The sequence below is a fragment of the Podarcis liolepis genome, assembly GCF_965112155.1.
Source record: "Podarcis liolepis genome assembly, chromosome: 1".
NCBI lineage: Eukaryota > Metazoa > Chordata > Lepidosauria > Squamata > Lacertidae > Podarcis > Podarcis liolepis.
Genome location: NC_139554.1, coordinates 50,237,529 through 50,247,693, shown reverse-complemented (window position 1 = coordinate 50,247,693; position 10,165 = coordinate 50,237,529). Strand labels below are relative to the sequence as shown.

The following is a 10,165-nucleotide window of genomic DNA, read 5'->3' as shown; positions in this document are numbered from 1 at the left end:
GCAATTGCCATCTTCCTTCAGAGTCTCATACCACAGAGCCCACATGCCTTTTCCTGTCCCTTTGGAAGAACTTTGAAGTAATTTATCTATCCTCCGTCTTTCCCAGTAGTTAAAAAGTGCCCCATTGGTTCTTTCTCTCTCTGCAATTTCTTAGCATGCTGCTGACCCCTTTCATAAATGGCTTGGTTTATTATAGGATTCTCTCAGAAAACTCAAGTGTTTGTTTGGCAAATGGCGTCCTGGGGCCATCCAGGTCCTACTGGAAAATTTCCATCCATACCGCAAAAGCACACTAGCAAGCAAGTTAGAAGATTAGTGCATTTGTACCTGCTTTAAAGCTCAGCTCATCAGCCTCTTGTCCTGCGTAATCATACAGTGCTCGCACCCGCACGCCTGGTACCTTTATGTCGTCCTCATGCCCATTGACTTCTGGGCGCTTCTTGGGAGTGTCCTCATCCGACCACTCTGAGATTTCTTCTTTCCCTCCACTGTGCAAGGGGATAGTGGAAGAGGAAGAATGGGAAAGAAAGGTCATTTAAAACCCAAAGCTCCTTCTTTATTTAAAGCCTCCCATTTCCAAATCATGCATCTTTCTAGGAGAAGAACAAATAAGAGGAAGATGCAAAACATGGAAGGCAAAGAAGTCACCATTAGCCGGGGGGGGGGGGGAGTAGGGGGAGAGAAAGAATGAGAATGAGCAGAATAGCAGGTGTTCAAAAACACAATCTTTCCAGTAACCTTGACCAGTTATGGAAATAACTACATTAAAAGCCCTAGGTGACTACAATCAGGGTAGACAGAAGGTGGTCTATTTGAAGAAAGCTAAAAAGGTGTCTATTTGGGAGAAATTGAAAAAGAGTGTGCTAACACTGCCCATCTCCTTAACTAGAAAGTATTAAGAAGCTACAGCAAAGGAGAAGCAAGGAAACAGGTACCCTAAGTAGTCTTAAGTTTCATACTAACTTCATACAGGCCGAAGCCTTCAGGGTATCATAGAAGTGACTGTTTTGCTCCTCCTGGTATGAATACCTGTGGATTGGCAAACAAGCCTTTTTAAATCGAGAAAAGGGCAAGGTTATGCTGCAGAATAGCTACTGCTGGTGATATTCGTGTTAACAAAAGCAGACTCTACATTGCAGTAAAGGTTAAGATAGGAATTTATTATTTCCTGTACTACTTTTGTCTTTTCCTTCTTTGTAATCTTGTGCCAGCAGCCACTGGACCAGCATGCTCAGTATGCCATCTGGTTGGGTTTTGAATGCAAAGCACTCAGCTACGAAAGCCAGAATGTTTGCTATCTACTAACTTCACTGTAGAACTAACATGAACTGTGTTTGAGTAAGAAGGGCCTGGGCTAGCTGACATCTCTCTTCATAGTGAACAGATGCAAATCAAGAATCCAGAACTGCCTTTGTTGCAGCTGGAGGAATAGTCTTCTTTCCCTGAGATCAGCAACAGCTGGAGAGGAAAATCCTGCCAGCATCCTCACTCTGAGACTAATGGGTGGAACAAGCAGAGGCAGAGCTACATCAGGGCGGGACAGAGGAGAGGCACAGTGCCAGTCATAGCTTCTGCCCTTCCAGCAGGCCTAACAACAGCCCTGCATTCTATTAGACTATGACATTTATCTCAAAATTTGCAAGGGCCTAGCCTCTGTATGCTCTTGTTAATGGGAATTCATATTCTCAAAGGGAAGCAGAAGGTATTGCTATACCCATTTTTGGTGAGTCAGCCATCCTGCAATAACACTGCCCTCTCTGCTCTAGAACCCAAGTGTTACAGGTTGCAACTTGCCTTTGCTTTGTCGGTGTAGGGGTCTGTTTCACACCATCACCTGCAGGCACAATGCTAGTCAAAGTCACATCTTCACCGCTTTTCCCACTTTTTTCCTTCTTGCTGATTGGCCTCTGTGTCTCCAAAGACCATTCCTAGAGGGGAGAAAGTTATCAGTCCCTAGTTCCAAAAATGTTTCAGAAGATTAATTGAATGCTTCCTCTCCCCCTCCCATCCAACACAGACAATGGACATCCTTTATGTGGAGGGGGATTTATTGCTTATTTGCAGAACAAGGTCCCAGGTTTGATCCCAGACAACTCCACTAAAAATGGATCAGGTTACACCCTGGAGTGCAGTGTAGTCAATATTTGGTTAGATTGACAAATTCTCTGGGCTGGTAGCTTTGCATGTTCCTATCATGCCAGGTATATTACGCATCTCATTTCTATTCCTTAGAGAAATAGTGGCGAGTGCTAATTTCAGCAGGATGATACAAGACACGACTTACTTTACAACCTAAAGGGGGCAAGTTCCCTAGTATTTCCCACCAGAGAGAGATGGCTTACCTCAAACTGAGGCCAGTTCATAGCCATGCCTGGTCCATGGGTTTGACGCCACCACTTCAGGTCCTCTTGGTCATCTGCAGCCATTATTCCCTGATACAAATCCCGGTAAAGTGCATGGAAGCTGCAGGCACAAAGAAACACACAACAAGCATAAGGGACTCTGTTTGGAAAGCTACATAGACATGTAGGAAAGGACAAACAAGAAATATGTTTCTATAGTACCAGGAGATGTAGCCTTTCAAGGGGGGAAAAAACCTTAAATAGTTCTCATCCCATAGAATGCAATAAGGGCAGAGAAGCCCTCTTTTAAACACACACACACACACACACACACACACACACACACACCTATCATTGGTAGACAGGTTCAGATGGTTGTGCAGATCCAGGAACATCTCTTTGAAGAAGCACAGCCGTTTGCATTCTGCTTCCTGACAGCCCTCAAAGACCTGTTCCATGTCCTCCATATACCGAGGGTTGTAGCGATTGAGCTCATCCAGCATCTTCTCATACTGATCCTTGCACTGCAGGGAACCAAAACAAAACATTTGTGAGCTGTTGACTGCCTATAATGCTCGGGAATATTGGGACCAAGGTGGGACCCATGTTTCTTGCTGGTTACTCTCTTAGTTTCACCAGTTGAATGGGAGTATAGTAATTGACTTATACAGCTCTCTTCCATGAGCACCATTCAGTTTAGGAGCTCAACAGGGCCTTGATGCTTTCTGAGTTCTCTGTCTGGTTAGCGGGCAGCCAATATTGCAGCCAAGGGCAATGGCCCATCTGCTTAAAGGACTATCCATTGAAACACTGGGCTGCCTCTCCACCCACAGAATTTAGTCAGCGACAAAGATCCAAAATCAAGCTTGTTTCTTTTATTTAATTTTTAAAACTGCCATGCCACTTTTCTGGTTGGTTACCTAACAGGGTGGTTTACAAACAGTAAAATGCTTTTCAAAACACACCAAACAATTATACAACTATAAAATCACATTGTTTTCAAACATGAAAATAAGACAAAACCAGCAATTGCTGCCATCGCCTTTCAATCTCTAAAGGTCATTCTAAAAAAGCTTTGAAAAGTCTGCTTACGAGAGATCTGTTACAGAGCTTGCCTAACTACTCCCTGGCACCGTTCCATAGGCAGGTGGGCCACCACAGAAAAGGCCCTGATTTTTGTTCCTGCTTTTAGGACTCTCCCTCATCTTAAGAGAGTCAATGGCCAAAGTACCACCTTCCAACATTACCTACCTTCTCTGCTTCTTGAGCACACTTCTCGACACGCTCCTGCAGTTTACGCATCTGCTCCTGCGATACAGAGGAATCGGCTTTGGCATGATTCTCGCGTGTCTGTGCCGTCTTTTCCTCCTTACGAGAACTATGGTAATTCTTTTTTGAAGTTTCCACCTAACAGAGATGTCATATGGAATAATGTATCAGCAGTGTTATTTCCCATCACATACAGAGACAAGCAGCTGTATTCAAGAGGAAGTAGCAGGAAAGCAGCAAGGTACAATTTACATCTCAACACTGCCTAACCTATGACCAGCAACATGAGGCTGGACAGTAGGCTGACTGAGCTGTTTTGCCATCTGTTAAGTCCCAGACCATAACGCTGATTAATCAAATAATTCCAAGGGTGCCTATTGAGATGTTTGATAAGTCTCCTGCTTGCAACTTCTTACTTACATCCTTCAGTTTTTTCACCCAGGGCTTCTGGGCCTTGCGGAATCCATCCTCTGCTTCTTTTGTCTCCTTGAAGCCACCAATCATCTGTTTATGGTAGGCTTCCTTCTGCCAGGCCTTAATCTTGTCCGAGTCTTCAGCAGCCAGGCGGTTCCGTACTTCCAGATGGATCTCACTAAGTTTGTCTGCAGCTGTCAGGAATGCATGCCAGGCCTTTTCCAGTGTGCCATATTGAGGGCCTAGATGAACCAACAAAGATGACATGGCAACGTAATTATGCAAGTACAGAAGGAACCAGGTTTGGAAGCCAGGCTTTGTTTGTTACCAAAGGCATCTATCTCAAAAGTACATTTACTGCTCAAAAAGAAAGAGCTGCGTGGGAGGAACACATATTGATAGTAGTGTGAGACAGTGCATTTGCTGCCTACAGAAAGTTTGCTGATCTCAACCCTAGGTAACTGCAACTAGAGTGTGTGCCAACAAACTTCTGCTCAGTCTCTGTTGCATAAAGACTTGATTGACTTCCCATCTTTATAATCCAAGAAATGATCATCCAGAGTTGTACTGGCAGTCCTCCAATCTGCACCCAAGTCTCTCATCGCCTACTTGTTACCATCACACATAGCCTTCCCAGTACACTGTGCCAGGTTACTTTTTGCTCCTCCTACAAGTCTTTCTGTTGACCAGATTCTGTGGGCTGAATTCTTCTGACCTGTGTGGCACTTAGTACTCAATTAATGGGACAGTAGCTGAAAGCCATGAAAGTGGAATTGTCTTCCCCTCAAAATTTATTCTATAGATGAGGGATGGGGAATCGTTTTGGCCCAGTAGGTTATCCATGCCCCCACTCTGCAATCCAACTTTGACTGGTGGGTGGATCAACCCGTCTGTGAGGCAGCTGCCCCACTCACCTGTCAAAGTATCTTGTGAACCACAGCACAAGGGGTGTTGCCAACCCTATGCTTGGCAAAGTACCGAGTTTAAGGCTTGCAATGTTGCCTCCTTCAGGGATCAGCTACATGGGTCATGCAGACACTCAAGCAGGTTTGAACTCAAGTGTCCAACAGCTAAAGGGAAGTGACTTCAACCATGCTTTCTGCAGATATCACCTGCATGATTGAGTTCTCCACAGAGAACTTGGTCCCACAGCTGATCCAGTTGTGTCTCTATCTGCCCCACACCCGATGCCACATATGGGGGCAGGTGGGTGTGGTTTGGGGAACATGACCTCGAGGACCAAATCTGGCCAGTGGGCTGCAGAGACCTCACCCCGCCATAGACTTTCTGAGGGCATTCCCACAAAACTAAAACCCTTCATCAGATTTACTTGTTTTAACAAAGCCATTTCTTGTATAATTAATTTGAGCAGATTCCTCCATAACAACAGTAGTAGAAAATGGAACAAATAACACATTTGTTTTCTTTTATTAAAAAAAAAAATTTTAACCACACAATAACTCAATAAATAAATAGTTAAATATTTGCTGGGTAGGTAAATAAAAAAGGGGGAAATATAGAGCATACCAGCCAGATGTCAATTAGACTATGTTATGTCTTTAATACTAGAAAAAATGTTTATACCGACACTTAGAAGAACAAACATGAAAACCAAAAAGTTTTTCCCATAATACACTTCAAACTAAATCTAATCCTTTACTATATCCTTGCTACATCTGGAAAGGTTTCTGTCCTCTCTCTCCCCTTGTTGTTTTTTAAAAAACAAAAAACATCCTTAAACATTCTTCATTCCTCTCCAAATTTATAAACTTTTTGTTTTCCCTGCCTAACCCCAAGATACGATGTTATCTTGCTCATGGTTGCCAGGTCAGCACCTCTATTTCATTAACTCTTAGCTGAGGGGGCAAGCCAACTCGAAGTGTTGGGGTCTCCGTTCACAGAACTTCAAAGTGCCCTCCTACTCCTGCTCCTCCCTAAAGAGACAGGAGTTCCATCTTGAGTGATGTGCTTTCTGTACCGTACCCTTCTCCACAGCAGTCCTCCATTTGCGGGACCAGTCTGTTAGCTGCTGTGCGTAGCTCTTCTCAATTTTGGCTCTCTCCTGGAAGCAGGAGACAAGGTCATTACACAGCCGGCTGCCATCATCCACCCGCTTCACTGTCCGCTTGTAGTTGCCAGGCTGAAATTAGATTAACACCATCAGTCATTCTTGCACACATCTCAGATATATCTTTAGGCAGAAGAGGCAAGCCTTTTGAAGGCTTCTGAGCTCTAGGTTCACTCCCATCCCAGGACCCCACCCAAATTCTCAGCTGGAGCAAGCAAGGCGGGGCGGTAACTGGCTTTTCTGTTATGGACACATTCCAGGGACTATTATTATTATTATTCAGCACTAAGGATCGTGGAACCATTTAAAAAAGGGGCATCCAATGACAACTTGTCCTGGGTTTGCTGTCTGTACATCTCTGTCAGGAGGTACTAAAATCAAGGTTGATTTAGTATTTCTTAGCACATCCTATGTGACTCTAGACAAAGGGGAACCCTTTTATTTCCATCTTGCCCTCTCTTACCTCCCAGAAACTGCCACTGGGTGCCTCCCCACCAGTATCATCTTCTGATGACATCACTCTGGTTTCCTTGCAGCAGAGAATTTTTGCAGATTTTGGAGCAGCTGGGAAGAAAAGCAAAATAACTGTATGTGTAGCAGAACATGGCAATTCCAATGAGACACTGAAAAGTAGAGTGTCATCCAAACCCAAACAGGCTAGCCCCATTATATAGGAATGTTGGTCACTATCTACAGGGACAAGAATAAGGTAGGCCTTCTGGTTCCTTGTGGGGGAATCTTCACATACAAGTACCACTAGCAGCACAAAGTACTTACAGGACAAGTCTTTTCCGTAATGCTGGGAGGAGTTGGGTTAGGGCCAAACTGGGACATGCCCAAGTGTACAAAGGCACATTCACCCCAGCTGCCTACTTTTCCAATTCAGTTCACACTCAGGAGTGTGGGAGGCATCTCTGGTAAGGGATCTCTGTCCCAGGGGAGAAATCTGGAAGCTGCTCCTGCAACAGCTGAATCCACTGAGGAAGACTGTATATAGATTTTTAAGGGACTAGATGTGTCATTTCAGTACACCCAAGCCCCTATGTAATATTCAGAATTACTACATTGCCTACAAAAAGCTAATGTCATCAGTCAATCTCCAAGGTTCTGCAGACTGCCTTGATTCTTACGGTATTATCAAAGGACTTTTGTTTGTTCCCTTTCTGGAAGGAAAAGAACTTACCAAGCTGTTTAACAGAACAAAATAATATTGTCAGCGCTTGAGCTCTTGGGTTTAAGCAGACCATAGTTATATCTTACCACCACAAGAGTGGCAACACTGTAGTGCATTTGCTCACTTTTCACCCTAGCAGCCTCCAGTGGCAGACTTTGGGCTCTCAAATTTTAGTGGCACCTGGCACCCCCACCTCTTGTGCTCTGTCCTATAGCATTGTTCTGGTGCACTGGTCATGCTACCCTAAAACCACCTCCTCAGTCTCACTTTCCTAGATATTCACTCGGCAATATACACATGCTTATCTAGTCACTACAATTCTAGTAAGACTGTGTCAGTGGTCTCAGCTGGCATGCATGTAATGTATATACAGCAAAAATAGAGGTTCCCAGGCACCCTCCACAGCTTGTTTTGGTGACAGGAGGATTCCATTATCATAGCTCACTATAAAGGTTAGCTCATGGTTAATGACTGATGGACATATTTGACTGTTGCTCATTGCCTCTTGCACATTCCTTGCTATAAAAAGCTCCCCCACACCCTGGAAAGGTATCCAACTTGCTCCCATGGCAAGGCAGAGCTCCCATGGCACAAAGGACTGGGTTTCATCCTCCCTTCAAACACTTGTGGCAATAGTTTCCATGATACTGAATGCTCCGAGAGATCCTTAAGAGAAAAACTGGCACCCAAACAGGAGGAGATTAAGCCACTGCTATGTTGCCACATCAGCCCTCTCCTGTTACGTGGGAAAGCGTTTTTAAAATGCATGCTCCTGGTTTAGGTACTGAAAACTCTAACAGCCCTAGCTCACCTGACCACCAAGGAAGTTAAATCAGCTACCAAGCAAGCCCAAAAACTCCATCCCAACTAACTAGGCTCACTTTCCCCTCACACACATTTTAAGAGTCCCAGTTTTGTTACAGATTTACATACCCAAACACAAGGCTGTCAGATGCCAAGGGATGGAAGGGAGGTCTCTAGGTTCTTAAAGTGCTTGCTTAGTACACTGGAAAAAGTGGAGTCAACGCAGCTTTGTAGCCAATTCTCACTGGCCTAACTCAAATACAGCTACTGCATCTGACAACTAAGAAATCCCTCTCACCCAGAGTGTACTTCTCAGTTTCAGCAGAATCTAGGGAGGGGCAGCCTCAAATATAGCAACAGGAGCAGCTACCCCCTGCAATCCAAGGTGTCAATCTCTAGCAAATATACTGGAAATATGCCAAGTCCTACTGTAAAAAGATATTACCCCAGAGTTTAGAAGTACCAGGGTGGTATGAAAAGGCCCAGTCAGGACAGCTGTACAAAGCAACAGCTCCTCACCAACCGGAAGGAGCCAACACAAACATGGATCTCCTGTCCAGGCAGCACTGGCCCACAGCCCAGCTCTCCCACCTGCCCCAATTAATCTGCCTGACTTCCTCCTCTGGGCATCCTACAGCCAAGATAAAAATGATGCTTATTTATGGTTTTCAAAGATGCATCTCATTTTTAAATAAAAACAACACTCATTGAACAATAAATAGCCTTTGGACAATCAAAATTCAGCTTCCACATAATTTGAGTCAACAAGTGATTTCTTCTATCTGAAAGGCTAGGAAATGAAGTTTACCCAGCTGGATTTGCTCCGACTGGGCCCCAAGCAATGCTGCAAACTTCTGAAGGCAGAATGTATATTGACTTATGCACAGCACCATGTGGGGATGCTCATACAGGGACCACTTAAGTTATTAAACGCATCAACACAACTGCTGATTCCTTGCGAGCTAAACTAGGGAGAGCCCAGAGTGTAATAATTAAGAAGTCAAGTTACTGTAGGAGTGACCTATGGGGGTCATTTTGTTTTTACTTTAAGAACTTGTTTGGGAAAGGTTAACTCCTCTACAGTGGATTGAGTTTCTCTAACTATAGTAATTATGCCCCTCCAACACCCTCCTCCCTCTCAAATTATAAGCACTTTCTCTCTGTCTGTGAGTTTCTTTTGTTTTTTGAACATACAAACTCTAGGTCCAAGGCTACCATTCTGTAACACCAAAGTCACAAGAAACATAGTCCAGAATCTGCAGCTCAGGGGTTATTTAAATGACTTTAAGATGCCAAATCAAACAAATTAAAGCATCTAGTTCTTCAGTTTCTAGAGTGAAAGCTGAGAATGTTTGTGTTGGGAGGCAAACACAGAACAAGCCAGAATTTTAAGGGGGGGGGGGAATTCCTCATTACTTGAATTATTTGACCTATAGCTTTGAAACATATGGACTGCTGTCATCACATGCCCACACATTCCAGGAAGCCTGGCTATAAATTATCCACCTGTATAGGTTTACTGAAAACAGAACCTCTCCCTGTGCACCACCCTTCAATACACCCAGGTGGTGCCTGGGCACTTGAGTGGAAGTTTAAGAAAAGTGCAACCTTCTGAAGCTTTTCCACCAACAGGACCACTCGGTGCCTCTGTGGTTGGCAGCAGCACACACCAACAGACAAGCTGCCCATGGGGTATCCAACCTATTGTGACCAGATAAAAGCTAATGTATTTTATTACCCTATGTTACATCTAAACACGCAGCACATCAGCAAGTAGAGGTAATCTTTACGGGACTTGGGGCTCAAAGTCCAATGAGGTTTGTCAACTGGGATAATCTCATGTTCCAGTGTTTCCAAACTGGAGTAAGGGATCCAGCCTGACATGGTTCTACTTGGGACCTGCAGGACCCTCTACCTACTCATTACTTACCGTATTTTTTGCACCATAACACTCACTTTTTTCCTCCTAGAAAGTAAGGGGGAATGTCTGTGCGTGTTATGGAGGAAATGCCTACGGGTGGCATGCCTACGGATTTTCCTCCTCTAAAAACTACGTGTGTGCTATGGTCGGGTGCGTGTTATAGAGCGAAAAAT

The 10,165-nt window shown here is 44.3% G+C and overlaps 1 protein-coding gene across 17 annotated transcripts in view; it reads right to left on the bottom strand.

The window, feature by feature from the left end:
- PACSIN3 (protein kinase C and casein kinase substrate in neurons 3) overlaps window positions 1–10,165 on the bottom strand; it is a 30,087-nt gene that overhangs the window by 2,446 nt on the left and 17,476 nt on the right. For 5 of the 17 annotated variants that reach the window (XM_083460828.1, XM_083460840.1, XM_083460838.1 and 2 more), the window contains 9 exons: window positions 6,557–6,657; window positions 6,009–6,165; window positions 4,032–4,267; window positions 3,594–3,749; window positions 2,691–2,866; window positions 2,343–2,463; window positions 1,795–1,928; window positions 964–1,029; window positions 328–488 (listed from right to left, as the gene is read on the bottom strand). In XM_083460828.1, the coding sequence (XP_083316954.1) occupies window positions 328–488; window positions 964–1,029; window positions 1,795–1,928; window positions 2,343–2,463; window positions 2,691–2,866; window positions 3,594–3,749; window positions 4,032–4,267; window positions 6,009–6,165; window positions 6,557–6,610 (1,261 nt within the window). In that variant the 5' untranslated portion in view covers window positions 6,611–6,657. Of the gene's footprint in view, window positions 1–327; window positions 489–963; window positions 1,030–1,794; window positions 1,929–2,342; window positions 2,464–2,690; window positions 2,867–3,593; window positions 3,750–4,031; window positions 4,268–6,008; window positions 6,166–6,556; window positions 6,658–6,870; window positions 7,008–8,200; window positions 9,997–10,165 lie in introns of those variants that run through there. The other 12 variants (XM_083460831.1, XM_083460833.1, XM_083460834.1 and 9 more) reach the window with 7 other exon arrangements.